Source organism: Xenopus tropicalis, chromosome 7 (genome assembly GCF_000004195.4).
Source record: "Xenopus tropicalis strain Nigerian chromosome 7, UCB_Xtro_10.0, whole genome shotgun sequence".
Taxonomy (NCBI): Eukaryota; Metazoa; Chordata; class Amphibia; order Anura; family Pipidae; genus Xenopus; species Xenopus tropicalis.
In genome coordinates, this window is record NC_030683.2 from 124,055,302 (window position 1) to 124,077,190 (window position 21,889).

Genomic DNA, 21,889 nt, shown 5'->3' on the forward strand with positions numbered 1-21,889 from the left:
GCGAGCGTGTGAGGAGGGAATGAGAGAGGAGTTGAGGAGCAGGTCAGTAGAGGGGGGTAACAAGCGGGTTGGATGGTACCTAGAGATGAGATCAGAGATGTAGGGTGGGGCAGAGTTATGGACTGCTTTAAATGTGAGGGTCAATAGCTTGAATTTTATCCTGGATGGTAGGGGAAGCCAGTGCAGGGATTGGCAGAGTGGCATGGCAGAGGAGGAGCGGTTGGAGAGGTGTATGAGCCGGGCAGCAGTATTCATTATGGACTGGAGAGGGGACAGTCTTTGGAGGGGAAGGCCAATTAATAGGGAGTTACAGTAGTCCAGGCGAGATATTATAAGAGAGTGAATAAGAATTTTGGCAGCATCTTGGGTGATAAATGATCGGATTTTGGAGATATTTCTTAGGTGAAAGTGACATGATTTGATAAGTGATTGGATATGAGGAGTGAAGGACAGGGCAGAATCAAGGATAACCCCGAGGCACCGGGCCTGGGAAGATGGGGTGATGGTAGAATTGTTAACCGTTATAGATACCTCGGGAACAATGTGGGCGTTGGATGGGGGAAAGAGAACCAGTTCAGTTTTAGAGAGGTTTAATTTCAGGTAACGTTGGGACATCCAAGTGGAGATAGCGGACAGGCAGGAAGAGACGCGAGTTAGAAGCTCTGGGTTGAGATCAGGAGAGGAAAGATAGATCTGAGTATCGTCAGCATAGAGGTGGTACTGAAAGCCAAAAGAACTGATTAGTTTGCCAAGTGAGGAGGTATAGAGAGAAAATAGTAAGGGGCCCAGGACAGAGCCTTGAGGAACCCCAACAGAAAGAGGCAGGGGAGAAGATGATTCCCCATTGTAAGAGACACTGAAGGATCGATCTGAGAGATAAGATGAAAACCAGGATAAGGCAGTGTCACGAAGGCCAAGAGAGCGGAGAGTCTGGAGGAGAAGAGGGTGATCCACAGTGTCAAAAGCAGCAGAGAGATCGAGAAGTATTAGTAGCGAGTAGTGTTTTTTGGCTTTAGCCGAAAGTAGGTCATTTGTTAGTCGGGTTAGAGCAGTTTCTGTGGAGTGTTGTTGTCTAAAACCAGATTGTAGGGGATCTAGGAGGTTATTGTCAGAGAGGAATAGCGTCAGTCGGTTGTATACTAGGCGCTCAAGCAGTTTGGAGATGAATGGGAGCAGAGAGATAGGTCGGAGGTTAGTAGGATTGGAGGGATCAAGGGAGGGTTTTTTCAGAATAGGGGTTACAAGTGCATGTTTCAGTTGGGAGGGAAAGATTCCAGTAGAGAGCGAGAGATTGAATAGATGAGTTAAGGCTTTGATAAGACAGGGGTTGGCATTACGTAGAAGTTTGGTAGGAATGGGATCAAGCGGCCAGGTAGTAAGGTGAGAGGAAGACAGCAGTTTTGAGACTTCCTCTTCAGTCACAGGGGAGAAGGAGCCAAGAAGAGACTGGGGAGCATGTAGGGAGGGAGGGGAATGGTTATGGGGATTTAGTTGTGCAATGTCACTTCGGATGGTGTCAATTTTATTTTTAAAGTGCTCAGCAATAGCTTGAGCAGTGACTGAAGCACACGGAGGGGGCGGAGGAGGGGACAGCAGAGAGTTAAAGGTAGAGAAGAGTTGTGCAGGTTTTTTAGAGAGGGAGTTAATAAGTGCAGTGAAGTAGGTTTGTTTAGCTTGGCAGAGGGTGGTGTTGTAGGAGAGCAGAGCAGATTTGTAGCTGCAGAAATCTGACTCTGACCTTGATTTGCGCCAGCGGCGCTCAAGTGTACGTGACTGTTTTTGGAGGGATTTGGTATGAGCAGTGTGCCAGGGTTGGAGCGGTTTGGGCCTCATGCGTTTAGTCTTGGCAGGAGCAAGCACATTGAGGGCAGTGGTGAGTGTGCTGTAGTAGACAGAGGTAGCCTGATTAGGACAAGAGACCATTTGGATGTTAGAATGAATAGAGTCAAAGGTAGAAGAGAGATGCGACGTGTTTAGGGATTGCAGGTCTCGGTATGTGTATGTTTGGGGGGCAGCAGAGGGTGTAGAGGGAGTTAGCGAGAGGTGAAATGTGAGCAGATTGTGATCAGAGAGGGGGAAAGGGGAGTTAGTGAAGTTGGAGGTAGAACAACATTTTGTAAATATAAGATCCAGGGAGTTTCCATTAGAGTGAGAGGGGGAGTCAGAGCACAGAGATAACCCAAAGGAGGATGTTAGTGAAAGGAGTTTAGAGGTAGCAGGGGCATTAGGATTGTTAACAGGTATGTTAAAGTCACCTAGTACAATGGATGGGGAGTCAGAGGAAAGGAAGTAAGGAAGCCAGGCAGAAAAGTTGTCAAAGAATTGTGAGGTCGGTCCAGGAGGTCGGTATATGACCGCAATGCGAAGCGAAACAGGGGCGAAGAGCTTAAAGGACAACTAAAGTCTAAAACTGAAAATCATTAGAAATGCTGTATTTTGTATACTAAACATAGATATAAACATTATGAATTTACTGCATAAGCCCTGGGATTGAGAAGCCTAATTAAAATAATGATTTATGCTTTCAAAGTTGTCCACAGGGGGCTGCCATCTTGTTACTTTGCTAGACCATCTTCTATAAGATCTGGCTCCTGCACATGCTCAGTTTGCTCTGGGCTGCTGTTGGGAGGTGGATCTTAGGGAACGTAGTAAATTATCAAAACAACAGCACAAAGCCAGTTGCTGCATAAATATGCAAAATAATCCCCCAATGAGAATCCCAGCTGATGTGAGTAAATCCGGCTCCCTGTTCTCTGTTCCTGCAATTGGAGTTGGGAGCAATAAGCACAGTTTCCCAGCACTGAACAAGTCTGTCCCTTTATCCCCATGTCTGATTCCTGTGCCATATAATGACAGGAAAAATGACATCTCTATATGTAAGATAATATCAAAATGGCTGATATAGTGCTGGGAACCTAATTAGCATTCTCATTGGTCAATTCTCTTGCATCTATAATTTTTTCTTCAACCTCTACACAGTACTAGGGGGATTCCCATAAATGATACTGGCCAAACAATCCCATTGGCACAGAGACACAGGTGCATCATGGGTACAGGTACATATAAACTAGTGCTGCCCTATTATACACATTGTATTACAGCACATCATGTACATACTTTCCTCAGTCTAGCAGAAAACTACTGTACTTTCTAAACAAAAAAAAGCATCTGAATGTTATCATTCTACAAATAACTTACATTGCCATTCATGTCAAGCTGAGAATTATAACTCAACCAAAGCACTTTTCAACTCAAGAGTTTGCTGAGCAGACTGGGGGTTCCATACACAGCCTGTTTATTATAGTGAGAGCACAAACTCTGAGCTCAGTGTCAGTCACTTTGCATATGCAAATCAGCATGCCTGGGAAGGAACATAGTGTTTGTGCAGAGGTTCCCCTGTACATATCATGTTGTTCTGCCTATACACCTACTGGCACAGTTTGGCCTCTCCCCGTGTGTAATGCACACACACCCCCATGCAGCTGCTTCATAAACACTTTGAGAGGTTATTGGTTTGTATCCCCACCAGTAAAGCCAATAATGCTCTGTACATTGAACATGGGGGAGATCATAAGATGCAAATCAATATGTTACTTATAGAAAGGCCTTTGCAATAAAGCAATGTATTCCCAGACGGGCTGTTTTGTATAAGTAAAGTGACTGGAACTTTAGCCATAGCTTGTGTTCTCTATATAATAACCGCTCAGTGCAGGAATCTCCATTGACTTTGCTTTGTATGCAATAAGTTGTGTTTTTTGTTGTGTATGTCCCCTATGTGGGAGGGGTATATGGTGTTTTCACTCTATGGTATATAAGTGATAGAATCAACCTATTTTTATGTTTTAAAATAATTGTGCTGAATTCAGTTTCTCTAAGTTCTGTCAATGTTTCCATCCTTTCTAACAAGGTGGAAAGAAAAGTCACACAATAAGGATTCAGCTAAAGTCTCACCCCAAGCTCAAAGTGCCAGAGCAGGACTGGAGTTTTATAGAAACCAGCCAGACAGGGCTGTGATTGGTTGGCCTGTATGCATGTTTAATAGTGACCAGGCAGTGACTAGAACAAGCCGGCATAGGAAAGAGGAATATTGTGAGTCGATCCCTAAGCTCAGGTCACTGGCATCAGCCAAGAGCAGACTGAGCATGTGCAGTAGTTGGGCAAGGCAAAAGATGGAGAGCTACTGTGGGCATCTTCAGGGGCATGGGGCTTTATTTCTATAGAGTGTTACTGGCTTTGGGCTGGTACAAGGGCTCAAAACACATAGCTAAACATTTCTAGCCATATTCATTTTTAGGCTTTAGTTGTCCTTTAATAGAGTGAACCTCAAATGAGGAAAATGAAAGAGAAGGAGGAGGTGGAAGGACTTTAAATGAATAGCGGGGGGAGAGAAGGAGCCCTACCCCACCCCCTGCCCTCTTTCCAGGCCTGGGAGTGTGAGTAAGGTGTAGCCCCCCAAAGGACAGAGCAGCAGGTGAGGCAGTGTCAGTAGGGGAAAGCCAGGTCTCAGTTATTGCAAACAAGTTAAGCGATTTAGCGATGAAAAGGTCATGGATGGAGGTGAGTTTGTTGCAGACAGAGCGGGAATTCCAGAGGGCACAGGAAATTTGAATAGAGGCTTTGGGTATAGGGGTAAGGGTCCTGTACTTCAGAGGGGTACAGGGTGGGTTTGGGGAACGTGTCCCTAACAGAACAGGGATGGGGTAAGGGCCAGGGTTGGGGGAAATGTCACCGGCAGCGAGTAACAGGAAGGAGAGGAATGCAAGGTGAGAGCGGGATTTGTACGTTTTTGTTTTATATGAGGAGAAAGAGTTAACTGGGGTTACGGAGCAGAGCAATTTCAAAACTTCATGTGCTGAGAGGGAAGGAGAGGAGAGGAGAGAGGCAGTGATTGCTATACCTTTCTGACTGGATGGAGGGTGTGGCTGGAGATGTTTTAGGAAACATGAAAGTGCAAAGAGGAGGAGGGCAGGATAAAACATTTTGGGATAGGAAATAACAAACTACCATGAATAAGCAAAGTTGTTTTCTTGCGATTCCACGTTGTTCAGTGTTGATAGCAGATAGTTTGTAGCCTTGTCAGTGCCTTGTCCAACTGCCATTCCCTTCTTCCTAGCACTTGTGAAATGTTGGCACTTAGGAAATGGTAGCACCAGTGCCTGACACTAGTGCCATCCCCAAGGCTGCATCTGAATTTATATGCAGTTGATTGGGGAAAGCCAGAATCTAATTGACTAATTAATCAGTTAAGCAATCAGGGATCAAAGTAAGCAGGCTGTGAGACTATTACAAGCACCAGAACCAAGTTTTGGGGCTGTAAAAATATCTCTTGCTCACTGAGGAGTGGACACAGATGTGAGTTTGACACAGCTATCACAAGTACTAAATCAAGGTAGGCCTAACAGAAAAACTTATTGGCATAGCAGATACACAGATGAGAATTACCATTAATAAAGAGGCTGCAATATAGTGGGTTATATGGCAGTATACAGCAGAGGGATACACAGATGAGAATTACCATTAATAAAGAGGCTGCAATATAGTGGGTTATATGGCAGTATACAGCAGAGGGATACACAGATGAGAATTACCATTAATAAAGAGGCTGCAATATAGTGGGTTATATGGCAGTATACAGCAGAGGGATACACAGATGAGAATTACCATTAATAAAGAGGCTGCAATATAGTGGGTTATATGGCAGTATACAGCAGAGGGATACACAGATGAGAATTACCATTAATAAAGAGGCTGCAATATAGTGGGTTATATGGCAGTATACAGCAGAGGGATACACAGATGAGAATTACCATTAATAAAGAGGCTGCAATATAGTGGGTTATATGGCAGTATACAGCAGAGGGATACACAGATAAAGCATAGATAACAAGACATGACAGATTTCTCCTCTGGGCTATAAGGATTTTATTCCATGATTCAACAAGTTTTACACCTAGTTTTATAGCTGCAAGTGACATATTGCAGTATGCATAATCACATAGTAATTAAGATTAAAAAAAGGCAAAGTTCACAGTTTTACAAGGCTAATAAAATAATGGAATTTTATATCAGCGTTGGCTGCCAGAAGATTTTTCATTCAGCAGAGTTAAATGGCTCACTAGTTTTGGTTGTCCATGCAGGTGGCAATGACCTATTTACAGTGAAGGTAGTGGAGCTTATATTGTTGCAGCACAGAAGCTCCCATAGACTTAATTGTAATCAAATAATTCACATTTTTAAAAATGATTTCCTTTTTCCCTGTAATAATAAAACTGTACCTTGTACTTGATCCCAACTAAGATATAATTACCCCTTATTGGGGCAGAACAGCCCTATTGGGTTTATTTCATGGTTAAATGATTCCCTTTTCTCTGTAATAATAAAACAGTACCTGTACTTGATCCCAACTAAGATATAATTACCCCTTATTGGGGCAGAACAGCCCTATTGGGTTTATTTAATGGTTAAATGATTCCCTTTTCTCTGTAATAATAAAACAGTACCTGTACTTGATCCCAACTAAGATATAATTACCCCTTATTGGGGGCAGAACAGCCCCATTGGGTTTATTTAATGGTTAAATGATTCCCTTTTCTCTGTAATAATAAAACAGTACCTGTACTTGATCCCAACTAAGATATAATTACCCCTTATTGGGGCAGAACAGCCCTATTGGGTTTATTTAATGGTTAAATGATTCCCTTTTCTCTGTAATAATAAAACAGTACCTGTACTTGATCCCAACTAAGATATAATTACCCCTTACTGGGACAGAACAGTCCTGAATTACGGAAATACCCCTTATCTGGAAAACCTCAGGTCTTAAGCTTTCTGGATAATGGGTCCCATACCTGTACCACTGAGTTATTGGGCCCCACAGCAAGATCATTGGGGCCCCTAAACTTATGCAGTTAACATAATTAATGTAAAAACTTACGTGTTTTCCATATCAAGCAATGACAGTGCAGAGCAGGGGCAGGTAGGTGGGAAGGGGTTAAACATAGGGCCACTAACCCCCAATAAATTGAATGACTTATTAGCACATTAGCCAATCAGGCGCAGTTGGTCAGTCTGTAGCTGTTACAAAACCCTTTGGAAATTTTTTAAAGGAAAGAAAGCAAGTGAGATTGCAACATCTGCCCCCTCCTATTTACCTCATTATCTGTTGCCCCACCCTAACAGCTTCACTATAAATTCACAAGTTTGTGTTGCACGGAATCTCTCTTCTGATAACCCACTGTGGGAAGTTTCCCTTTACCCTGCAGGCAGTTACAGTTACTATTCAGACTCTCAATATGAGACTTCCCCTGGGAATTCTTTCTGTCCTATCAGCTCTGGCAGCAACCGGTAAGTTCCTTTTGAGTTGTGTCCCTGCCTGAGCCAGGATTTGTTTGTTAAATTTGTTGTTTATCAATGGTCGGTCTTACGTTTGCTCACCATGCTTTAGCTATGCAGTGAGATTACAAGTATGGAATCCGCCATTATACGTTATTTGAAGTGCTTTTCGGAGATTTACTAGGCATCAAAATGGCTAAAAATCCAAATTTGACAATTCACCAGGTGAAACTTGCCGAGTTTATGTAGAAGTCAATGGCGAAGGTCCCTTCCGTTTTCTCTGAAGTCCTTTCTTTTGTCTCGAAACTTTAGAGATTTCGCTGGGTTTTGTCTGAAAATCATGACTTTTTTGAACTGTCGCATTGACAATTCGATAAAGTCAGGATTTTCGTTTCGACAATTCGAAAAAGTCAAGCTTTTTACGACTTTTCAGGACATTCGGGAAATGGAGTTAAGTTGAAATAAAAAAAAAACGGAAATTATGGAGTTTTAGTAAATCTGACCCTTATTGTGCATCACAAATGAGTAAAACCCAGATGTACAGATACGCCATCTAAAAGCTTGCGAGGTTATGTAGAAGTCAGTGGGAGTCATTTTTATGCAGCTCTTTCACTTCTTTTTTCATATTTGTTGGGAGCATTTTGTGCTACTAATGTGATCAAATGTTCACAATTCAAATTTGTTGTATGTTTTTAACCTTGTTTGTCATGCTTTTTTTTTTGTGCTTTTTTAAAATGTGAGTTTAGTCGTGGTTAAAAAAAAAAACCTTCACAAATCCAAATTGTGATAAACCTACCCCTAAATTCACATTTTTTTAGCACCAAAATATATTGATCTTTAATAAATCTGCCCTTAAATCTGTCAAAAATGTGTTAATCCTAAAATGCTTACCTAAACAATAATTAAATTAATACCTAAGTGATTATTTCTTTAAAGGTTTTGTATCTAAAGCTTCCAATTCAAGTTCCCCTGGGAAATTACAAGAGATTAAACTTGTCCCTTTGTGCCTAATACCCCCACCTTAGGTCTTGGCCTTCCCACAAAGGGTAAATGCCTTCTCAATGTAGCCCCACATTAAATATATCACAACCAGTGCCTATTAGATGAGTGTTGTTGGTGCGGGAAAAATCCTCTCTTTTGTTTCCAGGTTAACAAACAATTCCAGGTGTAAAAAATTGTCATATTAACAGTTCTGCCGACTGTTGTTACCCTATAATTGGGTCTTTGTCTGGCTTTTTCCAAGGGCTTCATGTCTGCAGTCTCCCAAAGCTCAAATTATATTTTCAAAATCTTGAATGGTTAATATTTATTAAAGGGACACTTTTTATTTCTAAATGTCACTGTTACACAGCAATCAATTCCCTCTGCCATTTAACATTTTATTCTTAAACCAACAAATGTATTTGTAGCTGTAATATTGGTGTGTAGGCGCCATCTCAGTGCCTTGTGCCTGAGTCTGAGCTTTCAGCCAGCGCTACACATTAGAACTGCTTTCAGCTAACCTATTGTTTCTCCTACTCCCATGTAACTGGAGGAGTCCCAAGCCGGACTTGGATTTCTTACTATTGAGTGCTATTCTGATACCTACTGGGAGCTGCTATCTTGCTCCCTTCCCATTGTTCTGCTGATCGGCTGCTGGGGGGGAGGGGGGGGATATCACTCCAACTTGCAGCGCAGCAGTAAAGTGTGCCTGAGTCTGAGCTTTCAGCCAGCGCTACACATTAGAACTGCTTTCAGCTAACCTATTGTTTCTCCTACTCCCATGTAACTGGAGGAGTCCCAAGCCGGACTTGGATTTCTTACTATTGAGTGCTATTCTGATACCTACTGGGAGCTGCTATCTTGCTCCCTTCCCATTGTTCTGCTGATCGGCTGCTGGGGGGGAGGGGGGATATCACTCCAACTTGCAGCGCAGCAGTAAAGTGTGCCTGAGTCTGAGCTTTCAGCCAGCGCTACACATTAGAACTGCTTTCAGCTAACCTATTGTTTCTCCTACTCCCATGTAACTGGAGGAGTCCCAAGCCGGACTTGGATTTCTTACTATTGAGTGCTATTCTGATACCTACTGGGAGCTGCTGTCTTGCTCCCTTCCCATTGTTCTGCTGATTGGCTGCTGGGGGGGATATCACTTCAACTTGCAGCACAGCAGTAAAGTGTGAGTGAAGTTTATCAAAGCACAGGTCACATGGCTGTGGCACCCTGGGAAATGAAGAATATGGCTAGCCCCATGGGAAAAACAGATTACAATGCAGGATTCTGCTGGAGAAGCTCTATTAACTGATGGGTATTGATGATAGTATTCCTATAAGCAAAATCCTAAATCTCAAATGTAAAATTCAAAGGGAATTGTCCTAGGCAAAATTCAAGCCATTTTTTAAATTTTTTAGTTTATTTTTTGAGCTTGTAAACTCAAATTCAAGGTATTTGAGTTTTTTTTTATATTTTATGAAATTGGTTGAATAATATATACTACTATAATTTTTTAATAAGTTAGCAAACATTTGAGTGAGTTTATTCAAAATGTAAAAAACCTCTAAAATCTCAATTGTCTCACTATAAAAAAATCTAGAAGCCTTCACAGAAGCCATCTTCAGTTAGCTGTGCCTTCTTTGGTTTGGCTAATAGCTTAGCCTATGAAGCATTTCTTTTAGCCTCACTGGGGACTCTGGCCATGGGTGGGATTGGTGAACTTTCTAATGCAGTGAAAGGCAGGGTGGTTACACCTGCAGGCAATCTACAACTCAAGAAGATTCCCTGTATGCCCAGTATATATGTGCCCAGTGTACATGTGGGTGGGGGGTATTGGGATGACAGCCAACATACCTAGCCACAAATTTATATCCTTGTTACCCCATGACAGATGATTTTGGACTGCTAAATTCTGCCTGAAGCATTCTTCTGGGAAATAAACCATGTCAGGCCTCCAGAATTACCTACCTTTGTCCCAGCATTCTTTCTGACCTGGTTCCTCAGTCAGAAGGTGATTGTTTTTCTTTGCTTCCTTGTGCAGAGTGAAGCCCCGCCCCTACTTCCTGTTCAGGTCTCTCATAAAAAAAAACCCTGCTAATGCACACACTGGCTCGTGCTGCCTCCAGGCATGCCCAGAAAGCTCTCCAGGTCGACTACAGGTAGTCAAATTGAAGAGGGAGCTAAACAGGAAGTAGGGGTGGGGCTTCACTCTGCACAAGGAAGCAAAGAAAAACATTCACCTTCTGACTGAGGAACCAGGTCAGAGAGAATGCTGGGACAAAGGTAGGTAATTCTGGAGGCTGTTTAGAGCAATTTTACTGATAGAAAAAAAGGTTTACTTATTCTTTAAAGAGCTGGGGGGCAAGTCATGGCTGGCATACTTCACTGACTAAATGCAGAACACTTGTAAAGTTCTGCAAGTCTCTGTGGAAGCAAAGAAACCTATTTCTAACTCCAATAAGTTCTTTTTAACGATACGTGAAGATGGCTGTTTAAGTAGAAGATAGAAACATCTATATTCATCATGACTGATAGAAATATGTGAAATCTAAATATATACAGAATGTCTTTATTCTTTCTTTTTAGGTTATTCTCTCTCTTGTCAGACCTGTGTTTCAACCAGCAGCACTCCCTGCCAAGGCCCAAGCATTTCCTGCCCAGCTGATAATGCCTGTGCGGCTATAAACACATTAAGTACTGCATGTAAGTTTTATGGCTTATTATGGGTAAATCTAGTGTGTATACAATGGTGCATATTTGGAAAACATTTTCATTTGTAGTTTGGGTGCTATAAACCCTACAGTCCAGTCACTATGTCCAAAAGAGAACAGAGAGACAGAATAGGGGAGAGAGAAATAAGATGAAAATTCAAATGAAGAAGAGAAGAAAGGAGTTAATGGGACCCCACGCCCTAGTAAGATTTGTGCATAGTGGGCTCTGAGGTTAAAGGTGGCCATACACATTGATCTCCTGTCTGGTGAGGCTGCACGGGGGGTGGCAATAAGGGACATCTACTTTATTCTGGCAGATAGTGTGGTATTTACTGCCTGTAAAGGGAAATGGGGATCACTCATATTATGAGACAAAAATTTACTATGCATTTTATAGGTAAATTCTTAGATCTGAGACTTTTAGATGTATTTTGCACTGATTCAGTCCTGAAACTGGAGGGAGTCTATAAGTTGAGAAAGACACGGTTGGAGTGAGTGATCATAATAACAAGCTGCTCCTACAGATGAACTGCGGGTTGGTCTCAGGCACAGTCAGCTTTAGCCCAGTTATTAAAGGGGAAGAAGTTACCTTATAATTTACAGTTTGTATGATGTAGATAATGATATTCTAATGATCCACATTTGAGCTTTCCGGTACCCATTATACTGTGTGTGCATTCCTACAGATGGGGTGACTCTAAGTGAAGCCTACACCCTCTCCTGTATCCCTCGCATCCAGTGTGATAAACCCGGAATTATCAGTATTCCTGATGGGAAAATCAAAAGAGGAATCTCCTGTTGTTATACAGACAACTGCACCCCTCCCACACCGACCCGTAAGTGTCTATTATCTCTTCCAATAATTTTTATAAAAATTCATTTTTACATTTTACTTTCAGATTCTGAAATTCTAGCAGAAGAGACTGTACTGATTGTATTTATAATTGTTTGATTTTAAAGCATTAAAAGAGAAGGAAAGGTAAAAACTCAGTAAGCTTTATCAGAGAGGTCTATGTATATAGCCATAAGCACTTATAGAACTGCAGCTCTGAGTCCTCAGTAAAAAGAAATATTTATTTCCTTCGATTCTGTATTCATGATCTTTTGTCAGACTTCCTACTCTCAGAAAAATCCTTCAGGGCGTGGCCTGCTCAGTTTGCTCCTCTCTCCCCCTCCCCCCTCTGCTCCCCTGCCCTCTCTGCTCCCTCCCTTCTCTCCCCTCTTTGCTGTAATCTGAGCTCAAAGATGGAAAATGAAGTCAGACCAAGCTAAAATGGCTGCTGCTATCTTAAACAAAGAGAGAGAGCCTCTATGGCTGTTTACTCAGGTATGGTAAAGTACTCTGCAGAATATATATAGTGTTCTAGCTTGCACTATTGTGGCTAATCAATAGAGTAGCTTTCATTCTCCTTTAAGGTGTCAAATCCTAGGCACATAAAATACACATGATACAAGAGTAATAAGTAAGTTAGCGTTGTGCCACATGGTTTCATATAACCAATGCAATAGATGCACAGTGTATAGATGGATGGATAGACAGACACACAGATTGATGATAGATAGAGGTAAAGGAGTAGATATATATTTAGATATTAGAAGTCACTTTGGATTTTCAAAAAAACTCTGCTTTTAGCCTTGTACTTTTATATGGTTATGGAACTCCCCTGTGACTTCATATCCTTATATTTGACAACTGGGGGCACATCATTCACTATATATACAGCCGTCTGTATGTGAGTGCTCTGGGGATTATTCGGTGCCAGTCTCAGCATGCCCTTAATGCCTCTGTTCAAGTATAAGCTATGGGCTGAAGGGCCAGTGACAGTCTCTTGCTTTAGCCTGGGGAGGGCATGGGTAGTGCGGGAGACTGCAGGTTGGCAGCCCTGATATAAATGTGTTGTTGCTGCCAAGGAACTTGCCACTTTCATCTATTTCTACTTAGACTGTAAGCTCTATAGTGCTGGGACTTCCTTCCTACTGTGTCTTATACCTCGTGACACTTAATCTCTGTACATTTATACTTTCTTTAATTAATTTATTATGATAAGTGTCCTCCCTGTGTGTAATTTTTTATATTGTAAGACTGTACACACAAGTTAAACATACATACATACATACATACATACATACAACTGCTCCACATTCCTATAAGTTACCACCCCTGTCAATTGTAGGGGCGGCAACTTCTTCTCATATATAATCCCTTCAATACAGTCCTGAAGTAATGTCATAGTAACATAGTAAATTGGGTTGAAAAAAGACATACGTCCATCAAGTTCATAATGCCTGTATATAACCTGCCTAACTGCTAGTTGATCCAGAGGAATGCAAAAAAAAACCCATCTGAAGCCTCTCTAATTTGCCCCAGAGGGGAAAAAATTCCTTCCTGACTCCAAGATGGCAATTGGACCAGTCCCTGGATCAACTAGTACTAAGAGCTATCCCCCATAACCGTGTATTCCCTCACTTGTACTAAGAGCTATCTCCCATACCCCTGTATTCCCTCACTTGTACTGAGAGCTATCCCCCATACCCCTGTATTCCCTCACTTGTACTGAGAGCTATCTCCCCTACCCCTGTATTCCCTCACTTGTACTGAGAGCTCTCCCCCCTACCCCTGTATTCCCTCACTTGTACTGAGAGCTATCTCCCCTACCCCTGTATTCCCTCACTTGTACTGAGAGCTATCCCCCATACCCCTGTATTCCCTCACTTGTACTGAGAGCTATCTCCCATACCCCTGTATTCCCTCACTTGTACTGAGAGCTATCTCCCATACCCCTGTATTCCCTCACTTGTACCGAGAGCTATCCCCCCTACCCCTGTATTCCCTCACTTGTACTGAGAGCTATCTCCCCTACCCCTGTATTCCCTCACTTGTACTGAGAGCTATCTCCCATACCCCTGTATTCCCTCACTTGTACCGAGAGCTATCCCCCCTACCCCTGTATTCCCTCACTTGTACTGAGAGCTATCCCCCCTACCCCTGTATTCCCTCACTTGTACTGAGAGCTATCTCCCATACCCCTGTATTCCCTCACTTGTACTGAGAGCTATCTCCCCTACCCCTGTATTCCCTCACTTGTACTGAGAGCTATCTCCCCTACCCCTGTATTCCCTCACTTGTACTGAGAGCTATCTCCCCTACCCCTGTATTCCCTCACTTGTTACTGAGAGCTATCTCCCCTACCCCTGTATTCCCTCACTTGTACTGAGAGCTATCCCCCCTACCCCTGTATTCCCTCACTTGTACTGAGAGCTATCTCCCCTACCCCTGTATTCCCTCACTTGTACTGAGAGCTATCTCCCATACCCCTGTATTCCCTCACTTGTACCGAGAGCTATCCCCCCTACCCCTGTATTCCCTCACTTGTACTGAGAGCTATCTCCCATACCCCTGTATTCCCTCACTTGTACTGAGAGCTATCTCCCCTACCCCTGTATTCCCTCACTTGTACTGAGAGCTATCTCCCCTACCCCTGTATTCCCTCACTTGTACTGAGAGCTATCTCCCATAACCCTGTATTCCCTCACTTGTACTGAGAGCTATCTCCCCTACCCCTGTATTCCCTCACTTGTACTGAGAGCTATCTCCCCTACCCCTGTATTCCCTCACTTGTACTGAGAGCTATCCCCCCTACCCCTGTATTCCCTCACTTGTACTGAGAGCTATCTCCCATACCCCTGTATTCCCTCACTTGTACTGAGAGCTATCCCCCATACCCCTATATTCCCTCACTTGTACTGAGAGCTATCTCCCATAACCCTGTATTCCCTCACTAGTACTGAGAGCTATCCCCCCTACCCCTGTATTCCCTCACTTGTACTGAGAGCTATCTCCCATAACCCTGTATTCCCTCACTAGTACTGAGAGCTATCCCCCCTACCCCTATATTCCCTCACTTGTACTGAGAGCTATCTCCCATAACCCTGTATTCCCTCACTAGTACTGAGAGCTATCCCCCCTACCCCTGTATTCCCTCACTTGTACTGAGAGCTATCTCCCATAACCCTGTATTCCCTCACTAGTACTGAGAGCTATCTCCCATAACCCTGTATTCCCTCACTTGTACTGAGAGCTATCTCCCCTACCCCTGTATTCCCTCACTTGTACTGAGAGCTATCTCCCATACCCCTGTATTCCCTCACTTGTACTGAGAGCTATCTCCCATAACCCTGTATTCCCTCACTTGCTAAGAATCCATCCAGCCCCTTCTTAAAGCTATATAATGTATCAGCCAGCACAACTGATTCGGGGAGGGAATCCCACAACCTCACAGCTCTCACTGTAAAAAATCCTTTCCGAATATTTAAATGGAACCTCCCTTCTTCTAAACGGAGTGGGTGCCCTCGTGTCCATTGAAAGGACCTACTGGTAAATAAAACATTAGAAAGGTTATTATATGATCCCTTTATATATTTATACATAGTTATCATGTCACCTCTTAAGCGCCCCTTCCCCAGTATAAACAGACCCAACTTGGCCAGTCTTTCCCCATAACTGAGAATTTCCATACCCTTTACCAGCTTAGTTGCCCTTCTCTGGACCCTCTCTAACTCAATAATGTCCCGTTTGAGCCCTGGAGACCAAAACTGAACAGCATATTCTAGATGGGGCCTTACCAGCGCTCTGTAAAGGGGAAGAATAACCCCCTCCTCCTGTGAATCTATACCCCTTTTAATACAGCTCAAAACCCTGTTTGCCCTTGCAGCTGCTGCCTGGCATTGCTTGCTACAGCCAAGTTTATTATCTACAAGGACTCCAAGGTCCTTCTCCATTATGGATTTGCCTAGTGCAGTCCCATTAAGGGTATACGGGGCTTGCATATTTTTACATCCCAGGTGCATGACCTTACATTTATCCACATTAAATCTCATCTGCCACTTAGCTGCCCAGATTGCCAGTTGGCCAAGATCCTGCTGCAGGGATGTCACATCCTGGATAGAATTGACTGGTCTGCAGAGTTTTGTGTCATCTGCAAACACTGATACATTACTCATAATACCCTCCCCTAAGTCATTTATGAACAAATTAAACAAAAGTGGACCCAGTACAGAACCCTGAGGGACCCCACTGAGAACCTTACTCCAAGTAGAGAATGTACCATTAACAACCACCCTCTGTACCCGATCCTGTAGCCAGTTTTCTATCCATGTGCAAACGGCTTCACTAAGACCAATAGACCTTAGCTTAGAAAGCAGTCGTTTGTGGGGAACGGTATCAAATGCTTTGGCAAAATCCAAATAGATTATATCTACTGCATCCCCACTGTCCAGCTTCTTACTTACCTCATCATAAAAAGCAATTAAATTGGTCTGACATGACCTGTCCTTCATAAAGCCATGCTGATTACTGCTCATAATGCCATTCTCCACTACATAATTTTGAATGTGATCCCTTAACAAGCCTTCAAATAACTTGCCCACCACGGATGTCAAACTTACAGGCCTATAATTGCCAGGCTGAGATCTTACTCCCTTTTTAAATATGGGAATGACATTCGCCTTCTTCCAATCCCTAGGTACCATACCTGATGAAAGCGAGTCTGAGAATATCAGAAACAAGGGCCACTGCAATTCTGCCCCTAGCTCTCTCAGTACCCGAGGGTGTATTCCATCTGGCCCAGGTGCCTTGTTTACATTTATCATGTGTAACCCTTTAAGCACCATATCCTGTGCCAACCACTGTGTAGTTGGAGCTGAGGCAACAGTGAAGCTATTGGGTGGGACTTGGCCCACTGGCTCCTCTACTGTATACACAGAAGAAAAGAACTGGTTAAGCACATCTGCCTTTTCTGTACCCGCTGTAACCATATTGTTATTATAACTCAATGGGGCCACACCCTCAACCTGCATCTTTTTACTATTAATATACTTAAAAAACTTTTGGGGGTTAGTCTTGGCCTCGGCCGCGATGCGCTCCTCATTTTCTATCTTTGCCTTCCGGATTGCTGTTTTACACACTTGTTATAGTGTTTATTATCATTAAACGCAGCTACTGTCCCTTCTGACTTATATTTCTTAAAAGCTTTCCTTTTTCTCCCTATTAACTTCTTTACCTCAGAGTTAAGCCACATAGGGTGATTCTTAACACTTCTACTTTTTCTTATTAATGGAATGAATTGAGAACAGTAATGATTTAATATCATTTTAAGGGCTCTGGTACACGGGGAGATTAGTCGCCCGCGGCAAAACTCCCTGCTCGCGGGCGACTAATCTCCCCGAGTTGCCTTCCCCCTGCCATTATGTTTTCTGATAAAAACACAGAGCAGAAATGGTTGTCATTTAGGGCTCTGGTACACGGGGAGATTAGTCGCCCGCAGCAAAACTCCCTGCTCGCGGGTGACTAATCTCCCCGAGTTGCCTTCCCCCTGCCATCCCACCGGCGAACATGTAAGTCGCCGGCAGGATGGCAGACGCGGCGGCGCGATTTCGCGAAAATCGCCGAAAAAGACTCACAAGTCTTTTTCGGCGATTTCCCGAAATCGCCCCGCCGCGTCTGCCATCCCGCCGGCAACTTACATGTTCGCCGGTGGGATGGCAGGGGGAAGGCAACTCGGGGAGATTAGTCACCCACGAGCAGGGAGTTTTGCTGCGGGCGACTAATCTCCCCGTGTACCAGAGCCCTAAATGACAACCATTTCTGCTCTGTGTTTTTATCAGAAAACATAATGCCCCAATCTATGCCCTGAAGCGCTGCCCTTATGGGGGTAAAATTTGCCTTCCAAAAATTCAGTGTCTTTGTTGCCCCCATGTAAATTTGTTTCCTGCACCAAACATCAAAAATTTTATGATGTGCTCACAGATGAAAGGTAGTAAATATTTTTTTTCTTTCTTTTCCACATAAAGTGCCTGCAGATAACAATACAGTGAATGGACTGGTCTGCCGTACCTGCGCCTCTGCAGACTCAACCTGGTGTTATACTAGTGATACCATGCAGTGTAAAGGAGATGAAAATATGTGTCTCTTGCAAACTACAGAGATAAAGGGTAAGGAAATATATGAAAGGGAGCTGTGGGGTAATCTTATTATTTTAATTAGTATTTATATACCATCAAATCACGCACCGCTTTACAGTTAACATATACAGGTACAGAGTAGCAGGTATAGTAGGGAGAGATGGTGCCTATAGTAGCAGTGGGGGTATAATAGCCTCTGGGAAGGGACTGGGGCTGTGGGATAGCAGGTATAGTAGGGAGAGATGGTGCCTATAGTAGCAGTGGGATAATAGCCTCTGGGAAGGGACTGGGGCTGTGGGATAGCAGGTATAGTAGGGAGAGATGGTGCCTATAGTAGCAGTGGGGGGATAATAGCCTCTGGGAAGGGACTGGGGCTGTGGGATAGCAGGTATAGTAGGGAGAGATGGTGCCTATAGTAGCAGTGGGGGTATAATAGCCTCTGGGAAGGGACTGTGGCTGTGGGATAGCAGGTATAGTAGGGAGAGATGGTGCCTATAGTAGCAGTGGGGGGATAATAGCCTCTGGGAAGGGACTGGGGCTGTGGGATAGCAGGTATAGTAGGGAGAGATGGTGCCTATAGTAGCAGTGGGGGTATAATAGCCTCTGGGAAGGGACTGGGGCTGTGGGATAGCAGGTATAGTAGGGAGAGATGGTGCCTATCGTAGCAGTGGGATAATAGCCTCTGGGAAGGGACTGGGGCTGTGGGATAGCAGGTATAGTAGGGAGAGATGGTGCCTATAGTAGCAGTGGGGGGATAATAGCCTCTGGGAAGGGACTGTGGCTGTGGGATAGCAGGTATAGTAGGGAGAGATGGTGCCTATAGTAGCAGTGGGGGGATAATAGCCTCTGGGAAGGGACTGGGGCTGTGGGATAGCAGGTATAGTAGGGAGAGATGGTGCCTATAGTAGCAGTGGGGGGATAATAGCCTCTGGGAAGGGACTGGGGCTGTGGGATAGCAGGTATACTAGGGAGAGATGGTGCCTATAGTAGCGGTGGGAGGATAATAGCCTCTGGGAAGGGACTGGGGCTGTGGGATAGCAGGTATAGTAGGGAGAGATGGTGCCTATAGTAGCAGTGGGATAATACCCTATGGGAAATGACTGTGGCTGTGGGATAGCAGGTATAGTAGGGAGAGATGGTGCCTATAGTAACAGTGGGGAGATAATAGCCTCTGGGAAGGGACTGGGGCTGTGGGATAGCAGGTATAGTAGGGAGAGATGGTGCCTATAGTAGCAGTGGGATAATAGCCTCTGGGAAGGGACTGTGGCTATGGGATAGCAGGTATAGTAGGGAGAGATGGTGCCTATAGTAGCAGTGGGGGATAATAGCCTCTGGGAAGGGACTGGGGCTATGGGATAGCAGGTATAGTAGGGAGAGATGGTGCCTATAGTAGCAGTGGGGGGATAATAGCCTCTGGGAAGGGACTGGGGCTGTGGGATAGCAGGTATAGTAGGGAGAGATGGTACCTATAGTAACAGTGGGGAGATAATAGCCTCTGGGAAGGGACTGGGGCTGTGGGATAGCAGGTATAGTAGGGAGAGATGGTGCCTATAGTAACAGTGGGGAGATAATAGCCTCTGGGAAGGGACTGGGGCTGTGGGATAGCAGGTATAGTAGGGAGAGATGGTGCCTATAGTAACAGTGGGGAGATAATAGCCTCTGGGAAGGGACTGGGGCTGTGGGATAGCAGGTATAGTAGGGAGAGATGGTGCCTATAGTAGCAGTGGGATAATAGCCTCTGGGAAGGGACTGTGGCTATGGGATAGCAGGTATAGTAGGGAGAGATGGTGCCTATAGTAGCAGTGGGGGGATAATAGCCTCTGGGAAGGGACTGGGGCTGTGGGATAGCAGGTATAGTAGGGAGAGATGGTGCCTATAGTAACAGTGGGGAGATAATAGCCTCTGGGAAGGGACTGGGGCTGTGGGATAGCAGGTATAGTAGGGAGAGATGGTGCCTATAGTAGCAGTGGGATAATAGCCTCTGGGAAGGGACTGTGGCTATGGGATAGCAGCTATAGTAGGGAGAGATGGTGCCTATAGTAGCAGTGGGGGGGATAATAGCCTCTGGGAAGGGACTGGGGCTGTGGGATAGCAGCTATAGTAGGGAGAGATGGTGCCTATAGTAGCAGTGGGGGGGATAATAGCCTCTGGGAAGGGACTGGGGCTGTGGGATAGCAGGTATAGTACGGAGAGATGGTGCCTATAGTAGCAGTGGGGGGATAATAGCCTCTGGGAAGGGACTGGGGCTGTGGGATAGCAGGTATAGTAGGGAGAGATGGTACCTATAGTAGCAGTGGGGGGATAATAGCCTCTGGGAAGGGACTGGGGCTGTGGGCAAGAGGATAATATGAATGTACTGTATTATTAGAGTTGCCTGTATTTAGTGCATCATTACACAGTGCTACAAAATATTTTTCTCTACAGGATCTGTATCAACCAAAACAGCTCTACGAGGCTGTGCTACTAAAAGTATTTGTGATATTGGAAGCACTTCTGAAAGTTCTCCCCAAATTTCAATGGATGTGAAATTCTCCTGCACCAGTGGCAGCTTTGGTATCCATCAGGGGTACTTGATGTTATTACTTGTCCCCATTGCTTTCATTAAAATATTATATTAAAAAATGTTTTGTTTGTTATTTTAATTGTAATCAGTTTACTTTTACCTGCTGTTTATCTCTGATTAACCCTTTCACTGCCAGCCGTTTTGAACAAAGTGGAACTTCTACTGCCAGACAGTTTTTGAACATTTTGCACTGTTTGACTTTAGGGGCTTTTCCTCAGGAGGAATTTTAGTTTACCCAGGAAAACTATATATCGTTTTTTTCGGGACATCCTAAGCTTTCAAAATATGGTGGAATTTTTGTGTAATTCCAATTCTGTAACAAGATATAGGCTTCTAAATGTCTAAAAAATAAAAAAAAAATTATTTTCCATTATATAAACACATACACCAGAAACAAAAATTATTTTATGCACTAAAATACACCTGATTTGGAAAGTCCCATGTCTCCTGAATGTGCCAATACCAAATATATATAGTTTTATGGCAATTTCTCACTTGTATAGGTCAAAAACTCCCAGCAGTACACTACCAAATTTCCAAAGCACTGCTCCAGAAAGCTGCATACTTTACATTTCAAGGACAAAAATTCCACTAACAGAAGGTTTATCCCATAAAATTGTACATTTTTGGAAAGAACAGATTCTGGGGAATCCAGAATAGGCACAACTGTCTGTCTACTTCAAACTATCAAGTCGCAATGCTTTCCTAAATTTATTGGTTTTTATCAAAACTTGTGATTTTTTTTTAAAAAATCGCTTCAAAGCTTCTAGTCTATAGTATCTTATCTCCTACAGGTCATAAAGTAACCAAATAAAACACCCTAAATATGAACGCCAGGGGTCCCCTGAACAGTTTGATACCCAATATGTATAGGTTTAGCTAAGTATGTGGCATGTAGGGGCCCCAATATGAACATACCCCCATATGATCTATCATTTCTGTCATTTCAGCTCCTGCAAAATCAATACATTTACATCATTATATGTGGGATAAAGCTAGTAAAAAGTACGCTCACCCCAGAAAGCCATATATTTTTGGAAAGTATACATTCCCCCGAATCTATAATGGGTATCCGTGTCTTTCTACTCCAAAGAACCAAGCTGCAAAGCATTTCTAAAGTTAGCAATTTTGATGACAATTCCAAAAATCCCCTCAAAGCTTCCATTTTGCAGCATCTTATCTCCCACATAGCATTAGGTACCATGGTAAAACACCCTAAATTTGAACGCCAGGGATCCACTGAATAGTTTGATGCCCAATATGTTTAGTTTTACCTAAGTATGTGGCATGTAGGGGCCCCAATATGAACATACCCCCATATGATCCATCATTTCTGTAATTTCTGACACATTTA

General features: G+C 43.6%; 2 protein-coding genes across 2 annotated transcripts in view; both read left to right on the forward strand.

Moving 5' to 3' along the window:
• The window catches only part of LOC100493190 (phospholipase A2 inhibitor 25 kDa subunit), a 102,273-nt gene that overhangs the window by 22,524 nt on the left and 57,860 nt on the right, over window positions 1-21,889 (forward strand). The window lies entirely within an intron of this gene.
• Window positions 7,220-20,594, forward strand: LOC105946151 (phospholipase A2 inhibitor and Ly6/PLAUR domain-containing protein). Its single transcript, XM_031905843.1, has 5 exons — window positions 7,220-7,344; window positions 10,888-11,004; window positions 11,699-11,848; window positions 17,862-18,002; window positions 20,397-20,594. The coding sequence occupies exons 1-5, from the start codon at window positions 7,293-7,295 to the stop codon at window positions 20,588-20,590; spliced, it is 654 nt and encodes a 217-aa protein (XP_031761703.1). The 5' UTR covers window positions 7,220-7,292; the 3' UTR covers window positions 20,591-20,594.

Excerpts from the sequence above, each read along its gene's own strand:
- LOC105946151 (XM_031905843.1), top strand. The coding sequence starts at position 7,293 with ATGAGACTTCCCCTGGGAATTCTTTCTGTCCTATCAGCTCTGGCAGCA. Across the intron at positions 11,005-11,698 it reads AAACACATTAAGTACTGCAT|ATGGGGTGACTCTAAGTGAA; the intron begins GTAAGTTTTATG and ends GCATTCCTACAG. Across the intron at positions 18,003-20,396 it reads GCAAACTACAGAGATAAAGG|GATCTGTATCAACCAAAACA; the intron begins GTAAGGAAATAT and ends TTTTCTCTACAG.